A 25788-nucleotide genomic window follows, 5' to 3' on the forward strand; every position below is an offset into this window, starting at 1 on the left:
TTCGGGATTAAGAGTTGCTACCATTAAGAAACATTATATAGTATCCAAAGAACTTTTGTTTTTCATTCATATCATACTCTCTCATCCCATATCATTCATAGAGTATTGAGTTTCAATCTATTCATATATATACTCTAGAGTGAGTTGAAAGTTGTGAGCTTTGATTTGCATATCAATCTTTGAGAGATATATTTGTATGCAATAAATCTGATCTTCATTTGTAAGGGCTGGTGTGGCCCAAGAAAGAATAATCAAGCTAGCTTCAATTTGTAATGGTTGGTGTAACCCAAAGGAAGATTAAGAGAGGTTGTCTCTTAGCAAAGTGAAGCAAGGAGTTGCTTCATGCAAATGTTTACTCTCCACCCGTAAGGAGGTATCATATTGGATTGGGAAGTCTCAAAAGGGGTCTTGAGCCGAGGAGTAGGAGTTTTTAAACCTCGCTAAAATCGCCGTGTGAATGTTTGCAATCTTTCTTCCCTTATCTCCTTTACATTTATGCTAGTAGTTGTTCATGTTTATATCTTGATAATTGCATAATTGTTAGAAGGGTTTAGTAAAATTTGCAAAACTAAAAATTGGCCATTGTTTGCCAAAGACTCTATTCACCCCCCCTCTAGAGTCTATACTTGGGCAACAATAGTATCACAACAAACTTAACTTCAATAATCTGGATTCATTAAAGTATACTAGCTAGTAGTATAGATCAACAAGAAATAGCTAAGTATAATCAAATACCACTTGAACCCAAGATATCTTCAGAAAACAGAGCTTAATTGCTGACCACACTATCTGAACCATTTTCAACATAATCTCAATACAAACACAGTCTGAACAAGTTTGGAAGATGAATTATACTTGTGTCAATCTTCAGAATCGACCTCAGAAGCTTGAGATACCAAGTCACTCTTCAATACAGCCCTTGCATCAGCATATTTGACTGTAGCCTCATCTCAGCAAACAGAGCACGCCTTATAGTTGATTCAATGAGTTTTTTTTGCATGGATCATCATCAAATAGTAGAGAAAAACTTGCTTGTTATAGTATACTTGAGGGTTCTCACGAGCAGCTCAATGTGCAATATTAATTTCAAAGGCTTAAACCCTAAGGAGCCTTATAACAACATATTTATAGTGACTCTGAATAACACAAGGCCTCACACACCACGAATATACACCTGTCAATTTTCACCAATGATTGGGAGAGCACAATTCAGATATTTTTAGAGCAATGGACTAATGCAGGTGTGCTACCTCAGCTAAAATTGTCACTTATCTACCAGCCATAACAGGTTACAAGTTTGAATGCTTAGTTCCATTTCTGTCCAAACTTAGCCTCCAAGAAAAGCATATAACAGCTTTCTAGGACCACTGAGACGTGTCCCATTCTTTTCTAGGACCACTTGACACGTGTCACAATTTTGAGCATGGCTTTATTGTCCGAGACTGAACCATCACTGTCCGAGGCTGAGCACCTGAGCAGCTGACCTTCACCTTCCGAGGCTGAGGCATTACAATGTCCGAGGCTAAAGTGCTGAAAGGCCGAGGCTGAAGTGCTGAAGGGCCGAGCTGAAGTGCTGAAGGGCCGAGCTCGAGGCTGAAGTACTGAAGGGCCGAGCTGAAGTGCTGAAAGTTCACTGACCAAAGCTGAAGTGTTAAAGGGCCGAGCTGAAGTGCTGAAGGGCCGAGGCTCAGATGCCAAGCCCGAGGTCGTGGCCAAGGCTGAAGCAATACTTTCTGAAGCAAGACTTTTTGACATTAAAAGGCAAACATTCCTTAAGGCAATTTAGGACCAACAACGTCTTGCTGAATTTTAGTAAAACTTTTACATGCAAGAATTTAGTCGTATATGATACTTTTTAGTTTTTGCAAAGACTCTCACCTGTAAATGTTTTATATTATTAACTTACTAGTAGGGGGTTTAGGGCTTGGGGTTTGTGGTTGCAAAAACAATAAAAAAGTGAGGACTTCTCCCAAAAGGTAAGAAAGGGCAAATGATTAGATGGAGGTTGTCTTAATTTGTAGCCTAGTTGATTTGAGCTTGTAAGTCCGTAGGGGTGTTTGAACACCTAATGCCCTAAAGCCGTCTGGTTTGGGAGTCATTGACCTAACACTCGACGTCATGAATCGCTAGAAAGCTTAAAATATCAACACATTGCACCATGCTTCCATCTTTGATCCTATAAATAAATAAATAAATAAATAAATAAAAATCGAATGGAAAGAATAAGCGCACCTAGAACAATAAACTTTAATAAAGGTCCACTCTTTGTCTTGATGATCGGTACTAGATTTGTGTGCTAGTTTGAGGGTAAGGATGTGATCAATTCTTTAGTTGGCTAAAATAGCAACACACTTGATGCCGGTCCACTCAAAAAGGATTCTAGAGTTGTTTTAATTTGCATGATCATTTTCTTGATGTGTGGAGGACTATACTTGCTTGCTTGATGTTGAGATTTTGGGAGATTGCTTGGAAATGCTTAAAAAATTACATACTTGAGGTAGTTTTCTCCCAATACTTGTTTGCAATATTGGTGCCTCTTTTGAAAGAATGAGCTTAATGTTTGTGGGTATCATTTCTGGAAACTCTCACAAGACTTCACTTGTCCACTAGGGGTAACCTAGGGGTTTAAAAGGCTTATTGCATACACTAAATGCAATCGTGTTCCCTACAAAAGTGGTGCTATCATTTTATTGCTTTCTAGTTTATACTTGTATAGTTGTTCATTTCATTCCTTTACTTCGTAGTTCATTGCTAGGGACTAGCAATATTTAAGTTTGGGGATGTGATGAGATATGAAAAGTGCGCATTTTAACCCATTCAGCTTGGGTATTCTAGAACCTTTATCTATCTTACTTTACTATTTTAGATTGATTTCGCGTTATTTCCATTTTCAGGCACTTATCTCGAAAATAAGCTAACTCAGCCAAATAAGAGCTTAAATGAAGTAATTCTGGGATTAATCAAAGAAAGGAGCAAAGTGGAGATAGAAAGAAGCAAAAGGAGCAAAAGGGTGGAATCCAAGATTTTCGATCGATCCAAGATGAAGGTTCGATCGATCCAACATAAATCGATCTCAGCACTTCAAGATAGATCCAAACCTTGACCCTATACAGAAATCCCAAAGTTCGATCGATCTAACACCATCCTTCGATCGATCGAACCCCTTGTCCTTATCTAAATGATTGATCTTATCCACAGCTGTACCACATACTAACCACTTTTGTCCTTTTCCCCAAAATATCTCCCAAAATATCTCCCAAAATATCTCAGATTTGTCTTTTCCCAAAAAGCACAGCCAGTTGGATCGATCCAGCCTTAGTTCGATAGATCTCAGCCAAGTTCGATTGATCCAAGTCCAAGGTTTGATCGATCGAACTTCCTCCAGTGTGAAAAAGTTAAAAAGCCAGCTCATTCATTCCGTCATCTATCCGATCATTGGGGAATATGTTTTGCACGACCCTAGCTCATTTTGTGTGTCACCTGACCTACCTATAAAAGGAATATGATGCACTTTTTGAGGGGAGGCTTAGAGACTCTTAGCATTTGGTAGAGGAAACTTTAAAGGCTACTCTTAGTGAAGAAGAAAAGAGGAGGAAGCTAGAGACACCATTGGAGGCCTTTCATCTTCCAAGGAGCAGATTTCATCCATGGAGCTTGCCTTTGAGGGTTGGAGGAGCATCACCATGAGTGGCTAGACATCCTCTTGGGGCTAGAGTTAGCCCCAAGCATGCTTTCTTTACCTTAATCTTGTGTATTATTGAGGGATTAGTATTGTAATACATGTTTTGACACTTTGATTTATATAGATCTTGTTTATTCAATGATTTATGTGGTTTAATGCTTTCAATTGATCATTTTATTCTATCTATATGTCTAAGTATGCTAGAATAGATGTTTATGTGCTTGTCTCTAGATTTTGTGTTATTGATGCATGTCTATGTGTATTAATGCTATAGATCTAGAGATTGTCAAGACATAGTGCTTAATGGAATGCTCTTGCTATTTTCTTGACGGTTTATACTTGTTCCTTGATGGATTGTGCCTCTCCCTTAGTTTATTTTCATGCTAGTAGTGTAGATGTAGTGTAGTGTTAAATGGGAGGACAATCTATGCTTGTTTTTTGATGTTCCATGCTTTTGAATGCAAGTACCATATGTCTTTAACCTTATGGTGTATTTGGATTGTGAGCTTAATGAAAGGATTAATGACTTATTTTGATCTATTATGCCTTTCACATGTTGTTTAGACAATATATTCTTCATTGCTTGATATATTGTGCCTTTCACATGATGTTTAGACAATACATGCTTAATTGGTCATCCTTGCTAATTGAATCAACCAAACACACACACACACACCAATATTGCAACATGCAATTTCCCTCATTAATCACTTGTCAATGGTGTAGAAATGCATTGCTTGGTGGTGATCTCTAAACCCCAAGACCTCTCTCTCTTATTTATTCTCTTTATTGCATTCATTACTTAGTTTAATTTAGTTGCTCTCTAGTTTAATCAACCAACCAACCATTTGTTTGATCATTTGACCTACTACCCTAGTTGCAATTCCACAACCCAATTCGACGTCAATCCCTTGGGACGATCCCTACTCGCCATAACTATATTTTTAGTGAAGGTAGTAGTGGCTTTTATAAATGTAAAACTTGGCCCTCGCCTTAATGCACACTTTCAAGTTGTTGGTAGTGTGGCGGACCAACAAGTTTTTGGCGCCGTTGCCAGGGATTGAATGATTTGATTTGGCAATGTCATATTAGTGGAATCAATTAGGATTAGTACTCTTTTGATCGTGTCTTTACTTTATTTTTATTTTTCTTTTGATTGCTCATTATGTTTGTCCTTGATTGACAAGGTGTATTGAGTTGAAAAGAAGCCAAGCAAAGGAACAATTAAGCAAAGGAGCTAAACAAAATAAATGAAAAAGCTAAAATTCTAAAAAAATTGCTAAGCTAAGCTGAATTTGGAGTTGAAGCGCTATAGGACCTTTGTGAGACTTTCTTAACTCAATCTCTTTAGTTAAATTGTCAGCCTTTGTGGAGGCATTTTTCTTGTCATTGCATCATTGTTGTTTCAAACATGGGAATTGTGATTGTGGAGGAAGCTTAATTGATTTGTTGTGAAGGCGAAGTGTTTGTTCATTCATCGTGCTTGTTGTGTATTGCATTGTGCATGCATGGTCATAGATCATTGAGACCAACTCTTGTCCTTCTAGACTTACATCTTGAATCCATAATTAGAAACCCTAAGGGAAGAGGTAGCTCTAGTTCTACTCAATCCATTACATCAATGGACGTACATGAGGAAGAGCATGTAGATGACCTTGGTTACATAGACCAACAAGGTATCCTTCACCCCAATGTGCATCATGATAACATGCAAGTTCCATTACGCATGCCAAGGCCATACATTCACCAACCTCAACAACAACAAGGCCAAGTTCCATTGGGAATGCCAAGGCCAATGTATGTTCCACAACCTCCTATCATCAATCAAGGAATTCAAAATCAAGGTGTTCATGTTACACCTCAAGTTGTTAACCCACCACTTGCTTTAAGAGACCATTTTGTGCCTAATGAGTATAATGCACCCACATGCATTCAATTGCCACGATTTAGAGCACACCATTATGAAATTAAAGCACAAACCATTCAAATGCTTCCTAACTTTTATGGACTTCCAAGTGAAGAACCTTACAAGCATTTGGATGAGTTTCTTAAAGTTTGTTCTACCGTGAAATACACGGACATGCCAGAAGAAGTCTTAAGGCTTAAACTTTTTCCATTAACCCTTAAAAACAAGGCGAAATATTGGTTTAACAATCTTAGGACTTTTTCAATTACTACTTAGGCAGAAATGCAACAAGAGTTTTTGAAAAAGTACTATCCGGTTTCTAAGACCAATGCCATGAGAACTTCAATTAGAGAATTCACACACGGAGATGGAGAAACATTTCATGAGGCATGGGAACGCTTCAATGAATTGCTTAAGAAGTGTCTATATCATGACATGCGCAAATGATAATTAGTTCAATATTTCTTTGAGAGCTTATCGGACAATTACAAGGGTATGGTTGATGCTTCCATGGGTGGTTCTTAAGGTTGATGCTTCCGTGGGTAGTTCTTACATTGATAAGCATGAGGATGATGTGTGGCGTATCTATGAAAGCATGAGTGAAAATTCATTGCATAAAACATTGTCTTCAAAGAATGGTAGAAATACACAAGGTAGGAAGAGTGTTGGCTTACATCAAGTTGACAACTCTAATGAGATAGCCGCCGAGATGAAATCCTTATCTCAGAGGTTTGATTAATTCTTGATTAACCAAAACTCAGCGAACCAAGTATCTTCCTTCCCTAACCATTCTCATCGTGCATCCAATGAATCTTGTATGACTTGTTCTAGTGTTCTTCATTCTACTTCTCATTGTCTTCATAGACGAGTGCAAAGTGAACCTAATGAGCAAGTCAATGCAGCTTTTGTGAATCAAGGGGGAAATCCTTATGGTACTCAATACAATCCAAGTTGGAGAAATCATCCGAATTTCTCTTGGAAAAACCAAGGGGAAGGCTCAAACCCTTCCCAAGGCGGTTTCCAAAGGAAATATATTCCACCTCCACTTCAAAACCAAGGATCCCAAGGTTATAAGTCTTACCAATCACAAGGAAATCAATTCTCTAATTCTCATTTTCCCAACCAATCTTATTCTCAAGGTAATGCTAGAAGTCCCGCTTTTCAAGGTAATGCTAGAAGTCCCACTTTTAAAGAAAAAGTTTTGAATGCTTTGGGCACTTTTGAGGCAAACACACAATTGCTTCATTCTCACTCTCAATCCATTGCAAAGCTAGAAACCCAAGTAGGGCAAATAGCTAGCACTCTTAATGCTAGAGAGAAGGGAAAAATGCCAATGAATGCCCCACTAAAGCAACAATGTGTTATGGAAACCCAATCCTCATCGGAAGGGTGTACCATAGAACATGTCAATGAGGTGACCACCTTGCGGAGTGGTAGAGTTGTGGATAATCAAGTAGAAATGACCAATGAAGAGAGTGAACCGGTGCAACCACAAGTTGTCACCCATCCCGTTTCACATTTTATTCCTCCTTCATTGCATGTTCATGATCTTATGAATGAGAAAGCTTCAAAATGCGATTTGAAAACTGATTTTGAAAGTGATTCATTGAAGAAAGTCTTGAAAAATGTGTTTGAAAAAGAAGTTTTGAAAAATGATGTTGAGAAAGTTTTGTTGAAAAATGATTTGAAACAAAGTGATTTGAAAACTTCTTGCATTGAAGAGAATTCAAAAGAAAATTCTGAAAAAGTGTTTGAAAAAGCTCCATTTCCGAACGCCTTGAAAGGGTCCATTTCAAAAGAAAAGCAAAAGGTTAAGACCAATGAAATTTTGGAAATGTTTAGGCAAGTGAAAGTTAATCTTCCACTTTTAGATGCAATCAAGCAAATACCGGCTTACGCCAAGTTTTTAAAAGATCTTTGCACCCAAAAGTGGTAGAACAAAAGCCAAGCACTAAGGAAAGTGGTTTTGACTGAGCAAGTGAGCTCAATTTTGCAACATAACACTCTCCCAAAGTTTAAGGACCCCGGTTCACCCACTATATTGATCGGTTGGTCAATTAACATCAACCTTCGCAATAGCATGAATCATTGTAAAATAGGGCTATTGGTCGGGTAAGTCGACCCACTGGGACTGCACTAGTCTAAGGCAACCTAGTTGTCTAGAGTCATTCTTAGGATGATGAAGGGGTGTTCATAGAGGTTTTGTTTGTTGTCACTTAAATTAGGAATTCAAAGTGCATAAAACACTAATTTGCAAGGAATTTAGGATGAAAAGATTAAGAAGAGGAGACTAGGGAAGTGAATCCGCCTCCATCCCTATACATATGCTAGATTAGACCTAAATTGGGGAAAAAAACAACATATGATGGTCAAGACTTACATAGCAACACATGGTTGCCATATAAGTAATCAAGAGGTACATTAGGTCTCAAACAAGTATAATCCATCAAAAGATAAGCATGCTTAGACTACCTAACTAAGGTGTAGCTTATACACATTTACTTAAATGAGAGACTATCAAGTTCTTGACAAAATGATAAAGCACATGGAGTTAGAGATTAAGCATACACCATCAAAGGATTTCCTAAGCAATGGTCTATCAAAGTCACCTATCAACATGCCATGAAACCATTCATAACCTTGCTTCTACTCTCACCATGAAAAACTCAAGCAATATGATTACTTTAAGACATCATCTAAGACAAGATAATCAACTTAAAGAAATCATCCATACACGTATCAACATTCATTACAACAAATGAGGTGCTCTTGGTTATGAAAAGACCATAAAATATATATAGCAAATCCCCAAAATAGACTATCCTAGGACATGCTTACAAGGGAGGGACTTCATCACCTCCCTAGAGAAAGAGTTAGTTACCCATTGCTAAGCTAGAAGAAGGAAGAAGCTCTATCCAAGACTCCATTTTCGTGCTCCTACTGTAGCACTCAAGAACACCCTCCTCCTTGCTCTCTTCTCTCTCCTCTAATCTTGTAGAAATCAAAGATAGCAAATGTGTGGCCTTTGGTAGCTTTTTATTCTCCAACAACACCCTCTCTCTCTCCTCCAAGGAACACCTCCAACCACTTCATAAAGAAGGAAGATGGCATTGAGGAAACCAATGTGCAAGTGGCTGGAATTGAGCCATTTCTGAGTGCAATCTGCCTGATTTTCGAGCACTCGAAAAGTGATCTCGAGCACTCTAACTTAGTGCAATGTGCAACATGCTCCTCTTGCTCAGCGCTGACCTATTTTGGTAAAACTGCTATAACTTTGTCCTCCGAACTCCGAATGATGATCTGTTTGAAGATTTGGAGAGCTGATTCAGTTCTTTAAAAACTTCATGTTTTGATGAAGACCCAATTCTCAAGTCTGGTTGGTCAAAAATGGGGAGAAAGGCAGTACTTTAGTGCTGCCAGGCAGTTCTGCGCACCTCTGTTACGAAGATCATAACTCTCTGCTCCGAACTCTGAATGATAAACCACTTGAAGATTTGGAAAGCTGATTCAGAGATCTAAATCTTTCATGTTATGATGGAAGTCTAGTTCTTCAGTTTGCTAGGTCGAAAATGGAGACAAAAGTCAGGATCACTGCTGCCAGAAATTCAGAAATGGCATCCTTTTTATTCAAAATTCCACAAGGCATCATTTTTGCTTCCTTTTTGCACTTTAACCTGAAAATGCATAAAAACATGCAAATGGAGTTAATCTACATAAAATAATTAATAACTGGACTTTGTTAATGTAATTTAGGGCGCTTGAATATACAGTATTCAGCGCTTATCACACCCCCAAACTTACATTTTGCTAGTCCCTTAGCAAAACCAAAATGCAAAGCTCAATGGAAAGAAAACATGGGAATGCTATTACAAAAATATTCACCATGGCAAAGATAAACATAAACATAGCTCAAATACAACTTGAAACAGAAAAAGAGCTGGAGACGGGATCATTGGGAAGACTACCTTGCATATATGAAGCATGGATACAAAAAATGGGAAAAACTATTTCAACATGCATGCATCAACATCATAGTCCATATAAATAATTCAATTGTCATCTCTTAAATGGAAATAACTCAAACTCCAGTGAAAGTGAATTGGATTCTCAACATGCGGCTTTTACTTTCTTTTTCAATTCCAAAGCACAAGTTTTCAAATCATTGAATTCCCCTTTAAATGAGGTCCCTAAGGCATGATTTTATTTAAAAGACAACCTTTGTTGCTTGTTAACAATTTATTGCAACTCATAAGCGAAACATAGAATGGTTGTGCAATGCTAAAGTCCCTTAAGCTTTCTAACCAACCTATGTAGCAAGCGTTAGGCCAACAACTCCCAAACCAGACGGCTTTAGGGTGTTAAGTGTAGAGACACTCCAAAGGACTTAATAGCTCAAGTTGGAAAGGCTACGAACTCTAGCTAACCATGTTTATTACAATTTTTTTTGAATGATCGTGCAATGTTTAAGTCCTTTAAACTTTCTAACCAACCCTTGTAGCAAGCGTTAGGCCAACAACTCCCAAACCAGACGGCTTTAGGGTGTTAAGTGTAGAGACACTCCAAAGGGCTTAATAGCTCGAGTTGGAAAGGCTACGAACGTCAACTGGTCATTTTTCATTTTTTTTTTTTTTTTTTTTTAACTTAAATCATGCCAAAGATATTCATCTATCAGGTTCATCAAATCAGATTAACTAGGCCAAGGTCAAGGTTGATCAAGCTGTATGCCTCATAGTTAAGTTTCCAATGTGCATCTGTGCATTGTGAAGCTTATAAGAGTGTAAATCCAGCAAGAATCTAATTGAAACATTTATACAGACTAATTTGAATCTACATGATCATTTCAACTCAAATTTTTCTTTATTTTCAAAAATTTCAATTGCTTCTATACACAAGGTATTAAACATATGTTTCATCTCCGACAAGTGTCAAGTTATACTATCATTGCTTAGCAAAAATTATGAAACCAAAAATATGCCAAGAATGCTTTGATGCACCCCCAAACTTAAACTACACAGTGTCCTCAATGTGGGACATGGATGTAAGACAAAGAGTATAAAAAGGAACAACAATACCCAGGGGGAGGAAACGGCATTTTGATACAAAAACCCCCAAACTTGAATTGGACTGCGCAACCTGGAGAGCATCACGAAGAACAAAAAGAAACAACCACAAACAGTATTAATAGCACAAGCATAAATACAGATAAAGAATGTACCGAAAGTTAACAGAACAGAAAGAATTTGCATTGCAACAAGAGTTTACATGATTACAAAAAGAGCTGTACAGGGATCATGTCTACTAGAGCAACCTATACATAGCAAATTCTTACAGTTCAAAAGGAAAACAAAAGATACAAGAGAAATAGTTACATATGAAACAAAAAGATAAGGGCCACACTAGCAACAAGCTATGGTCCAGAGGGTAAACGGGCGAGGATGGAATGGAGGAGAGATTGAGTCTTACGCCGTTCAGCGGAGGCCAAACGACGTTCCTCAGTGGCGACACGACGGTCTTCAGCAGCAAGACGACGATCTTCTTCAGCACGTGAAGAAGTCTCACACAGAGTCCGAGTGTACGCGGACAAAGAATTCTCAAAACGATCCAGTCATTCATGAATACCGGCAAAGCTAGCCCAGATGAAAGCCTGGTCCTGGTGAGAGTCGACCGGAGGCTCTACCCTTGCAGCGGCTGCTGCGGTGGAAGCATCCTCAGAAGGAGGAGGAGGTGGAGCGTGGATGAACAGGGGGGCAGCAGGCTGAGGGGTACTAGAATGGCTAAGAACATTGATCCACCGGCACTGGGTAAAAATTTTAATCTTTTCGCCTTTTGGTTCATGGGGAGGAACAATGAAACCCTTGTGCTGAAGGAGCCGAGTGATGAAAAACGGCAAAGGCAATTTTCGATTTTCAACTCGCGGAACCCGTGCATTATGAGCATCATGCCAAAACTTCATAAATGTGGTCCAAATGAGCTCTGGGATGGAGAACCATTGGCCTTGGTCCATGGCATATAAGGCTTACAAAAGGAGGCCCCGACGCTCGGTGCTATGCACCAAAGGGCAGACATTGTGCTTGAAGACAGTGTCAATGAACCACAGGCGTTTCGAAAGATTGGTTTTTCGGATAAAAGACCGGGGCCTAGTAGGATCGTCAACAGTGCAAATGGCAGTGGCAATCTGCTCCACAGTTAATGTATCCGGCTCCTCATATAAAGGGAGATTCTCACGATTGACAATGTCATCGGGGCACTCAATGGGGCAACCAGAAACCTGAATGATGTCAGTTATAGTGAAAGCATAGGTGGTGCCATCAATGGATGTAGTGAGAGAAATGGGTGGCTCTTCAGGGCATTGGAGATTCTGATAGAAGAGGCGCACTACACGGGGGTAGGCAACCCTGGCAAGGGCTGCGCAAATGTGCTGCAGACGTCGGTTAGTCAATTCGGTGACAGCCCACGAAGTAGTGGGTAGAATGTCAAAGGCATCCGTGAGCGGAAATGAGAGTTCGTAGTTGAGGTGTTTGCGATCCCAAGGATCACGTGGTCGCTCACGATTGACAGCACGGGCACCCGAAGAGGGTCGAGGAGGGCGAGAAGAACCGGCATGAGACATTTAGAGAGGTGGACTTGGGTGAGGACTTTCAGCGAGCACCTGGCGTGCACCACAAAAAGGAGAAGGTGAAAGTGAGTGGGATGAAGGAGCAAACCCAAAAATTTTTACAAGCAACGAAGCTCTAGCATAGAGCTAGTATCAACAAACCATCAACACAACAAAACACCAACATTGCAAGCCCATCCTCCTTGTAAAATCATAATGAATGAACAAAGGCATGAAAAACAAAGGAAGAAGATACTGACCTGAATTACACTCTATCCTAGAGTAAGAAGAATGGTAGGAAGAGGGAGGGGAGATGATTGGTTGGTGGTTGTGGATGAGGGATAGGTGGGTGAGTAGGGTGAATTGCATGGGGGAGAGAAAGGTGGTGGTTGTGGGGGGGAGGTGAGGAGAGGTGGGGGTGAGGGGGTTTGGAGAGAGTATGGATGAGAGAGGAAATGTGGTGATGGTTGATGGAGGTGGTGAGGGTTTAGAGAGAGAGAGGGGTGAGGTTTGGGTGAGTTGGTGTGGGTGAAATAGAGGAGGGCTGGGGGTTAAAAGGAGAGGAGGGAGCTTGGGTCGAGAGAGAGAGGTTGTGTGGTTTTAAAAGAGAGAGGGAAGCTTGGTTCGAGCACTCGAAGGGTGTTTTCGAGTGCTCGAAATTGGGGCAGTGGCCTCGGCTGAGAATGGGGCATGGTGCTCTACACTTCGAGCACTCGAAATGGGACTTCGAGTGCTCGAAGTCTTGGCAGTGAGGTTTGCTGTGGCATGAGATGTGGTGGAGTGTGAAGTGGGGGTTGGTTGGTTGTTGGGGCAAGCATGGAGTGTGGATGCATGAGGGTTGCAGGGTTTGATGATGGTGGTGAGGTGGCTGGGCAAGGAGGCATGTATGAGGTGGTGGGTTGTGGAAGTTGGTCTGCAGAGATGCCGAGAGGGGGTTGTTGTGTGCATGGTGGTGATGCTATTGGAGAGAGAGGATTTTGGTGGTGAGGTTGGGTTTGGTTGTGAGAGAGATGGTTGATGGAGCTCGAAGTTGCCGAGAGAGAGAGGTTTGTTGGTGGCTGGTTTCATGGTGGGGTGTGATGAGAGAGAGAGGTGGGTTGCAATGCATGGGTGGGGGTAAGGTTGAAGTTGAGAGTGAGAGAGTGGAGAGTGGTTAGGTTGAGGTGTGGAGAGGTTTGGAGGTGGTTTGCATGCATGCATGCATGCAAGGATGTCTTGGGTGGTGAAGGAGAGGTGGTTGGGATGGTTGGATGATGGTGTGAGGTGATGGAGCATGCATGGTTTGCATGCTTGGGTTGGGAGGTGTGGGTTGTTTGGTGGAGAGTGGAGAGGTGGGGATGCAGGGTGGTGAGGGGTGGGTTGGGGAATGCCGAGAGGGTGGCATGAGAGAGTGAGGTTGGGTTGTATGAAATAGGTTGTTTGGTTGGAGATGAGGCTGGGTTGGTGAGGGAGAAGTGGTTGGGATGGTTCAGGCAAGATGCCGAGAGGGTGATGTGTGGTGCATGGTGTGTGAGGTTTGCTTGGGTGAGGGGTTGCCGAGAGGAGAGGTTTGCATGGGTTGGGAGATGTGTATGATGGTAGGTGGTTGCATGGTTAGATGCCGAGAGGAAGGGGGTGTGAGGTTGGTTGGTGTGTAAAGGGCATGGTGTTGAGGTTGGTTTGGGATTTCGAGCACTCGAATGGTGGCTTCGAGTGCTCCAAAAACAAGCAAAAGTCTCAGAATTGTGTTGTGGAAGTTTCGAGCATGCTGAAATTTTTGGTTGGAGGCTCGAGCACTCGAAATGGGAATTCGAGTGCTCGAGATGAGGACAGTAGCTTGGGATGAGGTTGAGAGGGGGGTTCAAGCACTCGGAATGGGTTTGAGAGAGCTCGAAAATTGCAGCCAAATTAAAGTGAAGCTTGAAAACTAAAGCACTCGGCATGGAGCTTGAATGTTGTTGCATGGCCATGCATGAGCTTGCATGGATGGTTCAAGGAATGAGATTATTAATACATGGAAGCATAAAGACTTGGAGCAGTGGGCTCGGATAGGAAAGAATGCATGCATCAGAGAAATGCATGCAACCATGCATGAAATATAGAAATGCATGAAATGCATGCAAGCAAGGAACTTTGCGGATCATGATAAAATTTTTGAGGAGCATGAAATTCCTATGCATGCAATGTTGATGGATTCAAGCCAATGTATGGGAAAAATTTAAACGTTGCAACATCCTCTCATTCAAATGGATGGAAAATTTGAAAAGAACTCTCTCTTTTTTTTTTTCTTTTTTTTTTTTACTTTTCAAACTTTGCAATTTCTAAGGCATGGAAAAATTGCCAACTTTCAGAACATCACACAAAGCATGGGTGGATGTAAGAAAATTTTCAAACCTTTGCAACATCACACAATGCATGAATGAAATTTAGGGAGAAAATTTTAAACTTGCAAATTCATTCCATTCCAATGCATGGGAAATTTTGAAAGTTTTGTTTTGAAACCTTGCAATTTTTCAACCTTTTAATCATCTCAAATGCATGAACAATTTTGAGAAAATTTTCAGACTTTTCATTAAAAATGATAAAAGATGCACACGAGTCGCATTTGAAAAATCTAATGAAATTGCTAGAAAGCGATGGAGACTTCCGGGAATGAAAATTAGAGTTGAGAAGGTCTAAGAAGCCAGTCTAAAAAATGTGGAACACAAGTTAAGATAATTCCAGAGAAAGTTAAATTTTGGCATTTCTACACCGTTTCCCAGGAAATTTGCAAGGCACGAGCAATTTCAAAGAAAAGGAAGCTTGGGAATTGAAAGAATTTCTTCCCTTGAGTTGCTAAATTTAATGTCGATAGCTAGACAAAGCTAGAGCAGGCACTAATCCTCATAAATTGGATCCGTCAAGAGGACTTCCTCAACTTTTCGGGTTAGAATTGTGCCGTCAATGCAAGGCTTAAGCCTTTGGCCATTTACCTTGAAGAGTGATCCACTTGCAGGATCATGAAGTTCGATTGCTCCATGAGGAAAGACGGTAGTGACAATGTATGGACCATCCCATCTTGACCAGAGTTTATCGGGAAAGAGTTTCAAGCGGGAATTGAAAAGCCAGACCTTTTGTCCCGGGGCAAAAGACTTTTTGACGATATGTTTGTCATGAAAAGCTTTAGTCTTTGCCTTGTAAATTTTTGCGCTTTCATACGCGTCATTACGCAGTTCCTCAAGTTCGTTTATTTGCAACGCACGATTAGAGCCGGCTTGTTTGAGATCAAAATTGAACCTTTTTATGGCCCAATAAGCACGGTGCTCTAATTCTACCGGGAGATGACATGCTTTGCCAAAGACAAGTCGATATGGTGACATGCCAATGGGTGTCTTATAAGCTGTCCGGTAAGCCCAAAGCGCATCGTTTAGCCTTACTGACCAATCTTTGCGGTCCGGTCTAACCGTTTTTTCCAAAATGTGCTTAATCTCCCGGTTAGAGATCTCTACTTGACCACTCGTTTGAGGGTGGTAAAGTGTAGCAACCTTATGAATGACGGAATACCTAGCAAGGACGGATTTTAGATAACGATTTCGGAAATGAGATCCGCCATCACTAATGATTGCTCGGGGCGTACCAAAACGACTAAAGATGTGAGACTGAATGAAATGGATCACGACTTTATGATCATCAGTTTTGGTAGCCTCGGCTTCAACCCATTTAGACACATAATCCACCGCTACAAGGATGTACTCATAGCCATAAGAAGATGGAAATGGTCCCATGAAGTCAATCCCCCACACATCAAAAATTTCAACAATTAAAATGTTGGTGAGGGGCATCATGTCTCTTCGGGACATGGATCCAAGTTTTTGACATCGTTCACACGATTTGCAAAAATTGTATGCATCCCGAAACAAGGTAGGCCAAAAGAACCCGCTTTGAAGAACTTTGTTAGCGGTCTTTTTGGCACTAAAATGGCCTCCACAAGCAAGAGTATGGCAAAAATTTAGAATGCTTGTGGCCTCGGTTTCAGGAATGCATCGCCGTATGATTTGGTCCGGGCAATACTTGAATAGTTCCGGATCTTCCCAAAAGAAATGCTTGACTTGGGAGAAAAACCGGTCCCTCTCTTGTTTGGACCAATGAGCTGGAATTTTGCCAACCGCAAGATAATTGACAATATCCGCAAACCATGGAAGAGTAGAATGTGAAACTTGAAGAAGTTGCTCATCCGGAAAGGAATCATGGATGGCTGCGAATTCTGAAGATTTCTCAATAAGTAAGCGAGAGAGATGATCGGCGACAACATTGTCGGTCCCTTTTTTGTCCCGGATGTCAATGTCAAACTCTTGAAGTAAGAGGATCCATCGAATTAAACGGGGCGCTAACAAATGCCTAAGAGCGGCATGATCTGAAAAGACGATGACCTTGGAGCCAAGAAGATAAGAGCGAAATTTATCTAAGGCGTACACCACAGCTAGCAATTCTTTTTCAGTGGTGGTGTAGTTCAATTGGGCATCGCAGAGAGTTTTGCTAGCATAATAAATGACATGCGGAAGTTTATCCATACGTTGGCCTAAAACCGCCCCTAATGCATAGTCGGATGCATCACACATGATCTCAAAGGGAAGAGACCAATTAGGGGGTTTCATGATTGGGGCAGAGGAGAGGAGAATGTGAAGTTTGATGAAAGCTTCCATGCAAGCGTCATCAAAATTGAACGGAACATCCTTGGCTAAGAGATTACACAAGGGCCGTGAGATTTTGCTAAAATCTTTGATAAAGCGACGATAGAATCCGGCATGGCCAAGAAAAGAACGAATTTGACGGACGGAATTCGGAGGAGGAAGATTAGAGATTAACTCAACTTTTGCCTTGTCTACCTCGATTCCCCGCTTAGAAATGACATGTCCTAAAACAATGCCTTCTTGGACCATAAAGTGGCTTTTCTCCCAACTTAGAATGAGATTCGTCTCTTTACATCTTTGGAGCACAAGAGATAAATTTTTGAGACACGAGTCAAAGGAGGAGCCAAATACGGAAAAATCGTCCATGAAAACTTCCAAGAACCTTTCAACCATATCGGAGAATATGGACATCATGCACCTTTGGAACGTTGCCGGTGCATTGCATAGACCAAAAGGCATGCATCGATAGGCAAAAGTACCAAAGGGACATGTGAATGTTGTTTTCTCTTGATCTTGGGGGGCGATTGCCACTTGGTTATAGCCGGAATAACCATCAAGAAAATAATAGAAGCTTTGGCCGGCTAACCTTTCTAGGATTTGATCAATAAATGGGAGTGGGAAATGATCCTTCCTAGTTGATGAATTAAGTTTACGATAGTCAATGCACACACGCCACCCGGTGGTGGTTCGTTGTGGCACGAGCTCACCCGCTGAATTTTCAACAACGGTGAGCCCGGATTTCTTGGGGACAACTTGTGTGGGGCTCACCCACTTGCTATCAGAGATAGGATAGATGATTCCCGCATCTAGCAATTTGATCACCTCTTTCGTGACCACTTCCTTTATGTTTGGATTTAACCGGCGCTGGACCTCTCTAGTAGGCTTTGCGTCATCCTCCATATGAATGCGGTGCATACAAATGGAGGGGTCAATTCCTTTCAAATCTGCCACTGTCCAACCAATAGCTTCTTTATGCTCTTGGAGCACCGCTAAAAGGTTGGTCTCTTGGTCTTTTTGAAGGTCCGAGGCAATAATGACCGGAAGGGTTTGCTTTGGACCAAGGAACACATACTTGAGATGGGCCGGGAGCGGCTTAAGCTCAAGTTGTGGCGGAGATAACAATGATGGGACCGGAGGAGTGGTGGAAAGTTGGGGAAATGGTTCTTTTGGAATTTTCCAAGGAGGTACATCCATGATAGCACTAATATCAAGCAAGGAATTGACTTCTTGAATGGCTTGATCAACATCAAAGTTTGAGAAGTCAAAATGGGACATACAAGTTTCAAGAGGATCTTTGCTTAGAATGAAGGGGAGAGCTTCTTCAACCACTTCATCGATGACATCCACAAGAAAACAATCATCCTCATTGGAGGGATGTTGAGTTGTATGAAAGATGTGGAGTTTGACTTGCATGTTTCTAAAAGCAATGTCCATCACCCCGGTTCGGCAATTAATTGATGCATTAGCCGTGGCTAAAAATGGCCTACCAAGGATCACGGGAATGTGCTTTTTTGGGTCATGGACCGGTTCCGTATCAAGAACCACAAAATCTACCGGGAAGTAGAATTTGTCCACTTTGATGATAACGTCCTCGAGAATACCTCGTGGATGCTTGACCGATCTATCGACAAGTTGCAAAACCACGGAAGTCGGCTTACGATCTCCCAAACCAAGTTGTAGGTAGACTGAGTATGGAATTAAATTCACACTAGCTCCTAAGTCAAGGAGGGCCCTCTCGATTTTGCTGTCACCAATGACGCACGAGATTGTGGGGGCACCCGGATCCTTATACTTCGGGGGAGTGCTGTGCTGAATGATAGCACTAACATTTTCAATCAACTTCACTTTTTTTGGCAAATGATTTTTAGAAGTGCGCTTTTGAGTGCACAAATCTTTGAGAAATTTTGCATAGGGAGGGATTTGCTTGATAGCATCCAAGAGGGGCAAGTTAATCTTCACTTGCTTGAAAACTTCCCACATGTCTTGAATTTTACAATTCTTGTTCCCAAAATGTGTCGACTCTTGAAGACGTTGAGGAAACGGAGCTTTTGGCTTATAAGTCGTGTCCACATTTGGGGTGACATGTGTGGGATTTCCGTGAATGGTAGTTGGATAAGAATTTGGATTAGAAGAGCTTGAATTTGGATTTTTCAAAGGAGAAACTTCCTCACTTTTGTCTCCATCGACCTTGTTGTCAACCACTCTACCACTCCGAAGGGTGGTGATAGCCTGAACTTGTTCATGAGTCGGCCCACTCGGAGGAGGGGTTTCGTCAATCACATGCATTCCTCTAGGATTTTCAAAAGGTTGAGAGGGAAGCTTGCCCTTGTCCTTTTGAAGCAATTGATTCACCGAGTTAGCTATTTGGCCCACTTGATTTTCGAGATTAGCTATGGATTGAGTATGAGAGTGAACCATTTGGAGAGTAGGCTGCAAGGATGTCAAGAGTTGCTTATTGGCATCCATTATTTGCTTATTTAATGATTCCATCATTTGCTTGTTTGCAGCTACTATCTCGTTAGTTGGACACACAGGAGGTTGATTGGAGACATTTGGATTGTAAGGAGGATGGTAGCTTGAAGAGGCTTAGAAAGGTCTACCTTGATATTGAGAAGAGGGCTGATTTTGCCGCCCTTGGTTTTGGAATTGGGAATTTTGTGGGGCTTGTTGCCGCCACGAGAAATTCGGATGATCTCGCCAACCCGGATTGTAGGTGTTGGAATATGGATTGTTCCCGGGCCGCGAGAACATGGCATTAGCTTGCTCTTGGTTGGGATTGGGAAATTGTTCCGGTGTGGGGCAATCTTCCGAGAGATGGAATGGACTAGTACATGAAGCACAAACTGAACTTGCCGAATTTTGAGACAATGAAGGAGGAAGATGTGGTGCCATCAATTGGTAGAATTTATGAGCGATGGCATCCACTTGAGATGATTCCTCCCTTATTGACTTTGGTTGACAAGGGTTGGTGTTGTTTGGAGTGGTTGCGGTCGGAGCCCTACGAGAATTGTGTTGAAGTGAATTTTCACTCAAATTCTCAAGTAAGGTCCAAGCCTCATCCGCATTCTTGGACATGAACATCCCACCACAAGAAGAATCAACCATGAATCTATGGGTTTCGGTCAAGCCAGCATAGAAAGCTTGCACTAATTGCCATTTTGGGATCAAATGATGAGGGCATTTTCGAAGAAGATCTTGTAGCCTTTCCCAAGTCTCGTGGAGTTGTTCTCCATCAACTTGAGAAAAACTTAGAATGGAACGCCTCATTTGGTTGGTTTTACTCACCGGATAATACTTCTTAAGAAATTCTTGTTGCAATTGAGCCCAAGAAGTAATAGAGTTGGGAGCGAGGGAGTTCAACCAATATTTTGCCCTATCCTTTAGGGAGAATGGGAAAAGATGAAGATGAAGTGCATTGTCCGAAAAACCTCTCAACCGGATGGTTGAGCAGATTTCAAGGAACTCATCAAGATACTTATATGGATCTTCATTATCAAAGCCATGAAATGATGGAAGCATTTGAATGGTACTAGACTTGATCTCATATTGAGCTGCATCGATGTTTGGCATCACTATACAAGAAGGAGAAGCATAGGTGGTAGGAATGAAATGATCTCTAAGAGTCATTGGTTCTACATTAGGAATTTTAACCCTTTCATTCCCCGAATTTCCTACGTTATCCCCCATTGTATTGAATTCAGTTTCAAGATCCCTTGTAAGAGTGGGTTCCCTAAGGTTCCATCTAAGAGTTCTTTCAAGTGAATTTATATCAATAGGCGAGTCAAGTGTGGGTAGAGAGAGTGACCTACGGCCAAACATCAACAACAAAGCATAAATTCAACAACACAATTCATCATCAATACTCCACATACGATGTTCCCTTTCTCCTAATTATCAAGACAGAAAATAAATGGCCACGACAAGGACCGATGCTTGTACACGAAATTAAACAAGATAATAGCCTCTACAAGGGCTTCACAACTAAATTAACTACTTCTAAAATTAACACATGTACGATATTCACAATTCGAAACTAGAAGTCACGAGACTTACCTGGGGTCCTCTAGACTTATAATTTGCTAGCAATCCCACGGCGAGCTTCGAGTCCCTAGAATCTTACAACACGAAGATGATCAAAACATACAAGGAATATTCACAAGACACAATATGCACAATCAAACTAAATTTAACCCGAAACTTTGGTTGCTAAACTGTTTGCAAGTCCCCGGCAACGGCGCCAAAAATTGATCGGTTGGTCAATTAACATCAACCTTCGCAATAGCACGAATCATTGTAAAATAGGGCTATTGGTCGGGTAAGTCGAACCACTGGGACTGCACTAGTCTAAGGCAACCTAGTTGTCTAGAGTCATTCTTAGGATGATGAAGGGGTGTTCATAGAGGTTTTGTTTGTTGTCACTTAAATTAGGAATTCAAAGTGCATAAAACACTAATTTGCAAGGAATTTAGGATGAAAAGATTAAGAAGAGGAGACTAGGGAAGTGAATCCGCCTCCATCCCTATACATATGCTAGATTAGACCTAAATTGGGGAAAAAAACAACATATGATGGTCAAGACTTACATAGCAACACATGGTTGCCATATAAGTAATCAAGAGGTACATTAGGTCTCAAACAAGTATAATCCATCAAAAGATAAGCATGCTTAGACTACCTAACTAAGGTGTAGCTTATACACATTTACTTAAATGAGAGACTATCAAGTTCTTGACAAAATGATAAAGCACATGGAGTTAGAGATTAAGCATACACCATCAAAGGATTTCCTAAGCAATGGTCTATCAAAGTCACCTATCAACATGCCATGAAACCATTTCATAACCTTACTTCTACTCTCACCATGAAAAACTCAAGCAATATGATTACTCTAAGACATCATCTAAGACAAGATAATCAACTTAAAGAAATCATCCATACATGTATCAACATTCATTACAACAAATGAGGTGCTCTTGGTTATGAAAAGACCATAAAATATATATAGCAAATCCCCAAAATAGACTATCCTAGGACATGCTTACAAGGGAGGGACTTCATCACCTCCCTAGAGAAAGAGTTAGTTACCCATTGCTAAGCTAGAAGAAGGAAGAAGCTCTATCCAAGACTCTAATTTCGTGCTGCTACTGTAGCACTCAAGAACACCCTCCTCCTTGCTCTCTTCTCTCTCCTCTAATCTTGTAGAAATCAAAGATAGCAAATGTGTGGCCTTTGGTAGCTTTTTATTCTCCAACAACACCCTCTCTCTCTCCTCCAAGGAACACCTCCAACCACTTCATAAAGAAGGAAGATGGCATTGAGGAAACCAATGTGCAAGTGGCTGGAATTGAGCCATTTCCAAGTGCAATCTGCCTGATTTTCGAGCACTCGAAAAGTGATCTCGAGCACTCTAACTCAGTGCAATGTGCAACATGCTCCTCTTGCTCAGCACTGACCTATTTTGGTAAAACTGCTATAACTTTGTGCCCCAAACTCCAAATGATGATATATTTGAAGATTTAGAGAGCTGATTCAGTGTTTTAAAAACTTCATGTTTTGATGAAGACCCAATTCTCAAGTCTGGTTGGTCGAAAATGGGGAGAAAGGCAGTACTTCAGTGCTGCCAGGCAGTTCTGCGCACCTCTGTTACGAAGATCATAACTCTCTGCTCCGAACTCTGAATGATGAACCACTTGAAGATTTGGAAAGATGATTCAGAGATCTAAATCTTTGATGTTATGATGGAAGTCTAGTTCTTGAGTTTGCTAGGTCGAAAATGGCGACAAAAGTCAGGATCACTGCTGCCAGAAATTCAGAAATGGCATCCTTTTTGTTCAAAATTCCACAAGGCATCATTTTTGCTTCCTTTTTGCACTTTAACCTGAAAATGCATAAAAACATGCAAATGGAGTTAATCTACATAAAATAATTAATAACTGGACTTTGTTAATGTAATTTAGGGCGCTTGAATATACAGTATTCAGCGCTTATCAAGTGAACTCAATTTTGCAACATAACACTCTCCCAAAGTTTAAGGACCCTGATTCACCCACTATATCATGCATCATTGGTGAACATATTATTAATTGGGCGCTTCTTGACTTAGGAGCAAGTGTTAACCTTCTTCCTTACTCGGTTTATGTCAAACTAAGCTTAGGTGAATTAAAACCGACATCGGTAGTTTTACAACTTGCCGACTGATCCATCAAAAAGCCTAGGGGTGTCATTGAGGATGTTTTGATTAAGATTGATAAATTCTTCTTCCCGGTTGATTTCGTTGTCATAGACACGGAACCGGTTTCCAATCCCAAGAGCCAAATACCCATTATCCTTGGCCGTCCCTTCTTGGCAACCTTAAATGCCAACATAAATTGTAGGACGGGGGTAATGAAGTTCTCTTTTGGCCATATGAAAGTGAAGTTGAATATATTCAATCCAACCCCTAACTCATTTGACAAATATGAAGGAGAGGTTAATGTTGTGGAAAAATGTCATGAGTTCAATTGTGAAGGAAATGAGTTTTTGTGTGACTTAAGTGTTTCTAAAGCTTTATCTTTGACATTGCATTCTAAGACCATTGTTTCAAATTCTCATTGTGAAAGGGCATGGAAGCCCAAAAATTTTGATTGCATTGATAAAGGATCAAAAGCTTCTTTTGAGTTTGATCCAATAAGTTCTTCCAAGAACCATTTATTGGGTGGAGCTCAAGGTATCTATCACCCCAAAAAGGAGGGGATGAACTATAAGGTCTTTGATCCGGGCTAAAAGAGCCCAACGTCTTGCTAGAGACGTTAATGACTAGCAAAAGCATTCATAGGGTGTCAAAACCCTATTTCTCCCTCATTTCTATCTTACATTTTGTTTTTTGCGAAGTCTAGATACTTGTTTTTGGTTCTCATATGCATTAGAAGGAACTTTGGTGAGGATTGCATGAATTTTCTTGTTGGAATTGAGCTTTCTGCATAAGTTCAATCGATCTCAAACGAGAGTTCGATCGATCGAACATCCATCTGCATCCAACACTTAGAAAAAATTTCAACCTACATCCAACCTGCATCCAAATCCCTCTCTGTCTGATCGATCGAACATATTCCTTGATCAATCAAGAGACCTTCGATCGATCCAAACTTCAAGTTCGATCGATCTCGAGTCTTAACACTTAGAATATTTTTGAGACTGCAGAACCTGTATCCAAACCACCTCTCTATCCGATCGATCGAAAGCATTTCAAGATCGATTTGAAATTCTTCGATCGATCGAACTTCATAGTTCGATCGATCTCAAATTCCAACACTTAGCCAAATTTTTGAACCAAAAACCTGCATATTTTTGCGCTCTGTTCGATCGATCGAACTCATGTTCCGATCGATCTCAGTTCTCTATTTTATTGTTTGACTTTGTTTTGACTTTTTCAATTTTTAAAAATCCAAAAATATTTTTATTTTTATTTTTATTTTTAAAAAAATTCCAAAAATACTTTGAAGAGAGAAAGTTCGATCGATCTTAGTTGAGGTACGATCGATTGAACTAATCGGGGAATGTTTTTAAAAATAGAACCGAGGGTTTCAAGATCGATCTCAACCCTCTCTCATTTCCAAACCCTACCCCCTTCTTTCTCTCGTTGCTGACACTGTGCATCCATCATCTTTATCTTCTCCGGCGAGATCTAAGCTTCATATATCTCTCTCTCTTCTTAGATTCATCTTCCCTCTTTCACATCTCCATTTCTCTCATCGTTTTGAAATAAAATCCGAGATCCCCTTTGTAATTTAAGTTTCTATTTTATGTATTCGTACTTTACATGCTAGATCTAAGATATATTGTTGATGAAATCCGCCATTTTTAAAGCTTGAACCACTGTATATATATATATGTATATATGTTTTTGTATTTTTCGTAATTTGTTTCGATTTGGGAGTATGGGCCTTGTTTGGGTGATGATTTTTGTTGATTTGATGTGTTGTAAGGCCCACAAACACGTTCGTGTGGGCCCCGTGCTTCCATAGTCACAGATTTGTGACCTTTTAGTTTTCATCTTCGCACAGTTCGATCAATCGAAATTGTGTCCTGATTGATCTCACTTAATTTTGATTGATCCAACTTTTGTGATCGATCTCACTTACTTTCGATCGATCCAACTTTTTTGATCGATCTCATTTCTTTTTTTGATCGATTGAATTTCACAGATCTCACATTTACACTTCATTCATCATATTTTGTATTCATGTTATCTTATTTATGCCCAATGCCTGTGATATTCCACATTGGATGTATTTCATACTTATATTGCTTAGCATTATTCATATCCTGTCACCTGCATAAATTCATGTCATTTCCATTTTGTCTATCTTATTTGACAATACATGTTTCTATTTTGTGCTTTTAATTCTTTATCCTGGCACTAACTTCCATTGCAAGTTTTTCTTTTTCTTTTTACAGGCCATGACTAAGCGAAAGACTGTCGCCAGAAGGCAACATGGACCTCAAAGACATCAGAGACAGCAGAGGCATGTCAGGCCTAGGACAGAGGAGCCAGCAGAGCCCTCTCATACTCAGGAGCCAGTACAGGCTACCCCACCTCAGTCACCATCTCATGCAACTGAGGATGATTATATTCCATCTACTTCTGCGGCTAAGCCTACGTTTACACCATCTCTATCTCCACCACATCAGCCAGCTCCAGAGCGTGATAAACCTACGCCTAGATATGAGAGTATGCCGGTGGACCATGAGTCAGTGTTCGACACAGATTTTTTCTCCAGATCAGTGCTGACCCGATCAGCTTATCACGATATTATCCAGAGGGGCCTTGTGTGATACCCCCGGATTTCCAGATGCGGGTTGGCCAGGCCCACGCCCGACTACCCGAGGATATCAAACAAATTAGCATTAATCGAACACAGAATATAATTAAAATAAACATGAGTAAATAAAATTCGCTGGAAAGAAACTAAATGAA

At 40.7% G+C, this 25788-nt stretch overlaps 1 protein-coding gene across 1 annotated transcript in view; it reads right to left on the reverse strand.

The window, feature by feature from the left end:
- The window catches only part of LOC132277929 (uncharacterized), a 44941-nt gene extending 19700 nt beyond the window's left edge, over window positions 1-25241 (reverse strand). Inside the window, exons 1-5 of the mRNA XM_059779770.1 lie at window positions 25236-25241; window positions 17601-17696; window positions 16679-16874; window positions 16115-16492; window positions 15657-15880 (exon numbers count right to left, since the gene is read on the reverse strand). Coding sequence (XP_059635753.1) covers window positions 15657-15880; window positions 16115-16492; window positions 16679-16874; window positions 17601-17696; window positions 25236-25241 — 900 coding nt within the window. The remainder of the gene's footprint in view (window positions 1-15656; window positions 15881-16114; window positions 16493-16678; window positions 16875-17600; window positions 17697-25235) is intronic.
- Between the last annotated feature and the right edge of the window lie 547 nt (window positions 25242-25788).

The sequence above is a fragment of the Cornus florida genome, unplaced genomic scaffold, assembly GCF_030987335.1.
Source record: "Cornus florida cultivar Cherokee Brave unplaced genomic scaffold, ASM3098733v1 CherokeeBrave_3.0.0_Hap2_Chr10, whole genome shotgun sequence".
Classification (NCBI taxonomy): domain Eukaryota; kingdom Viridiplantae; phylum Streptophyta; class Magnoliopsida; order Cornales; family Cornaceae; genus Cornus; species Cornus florida.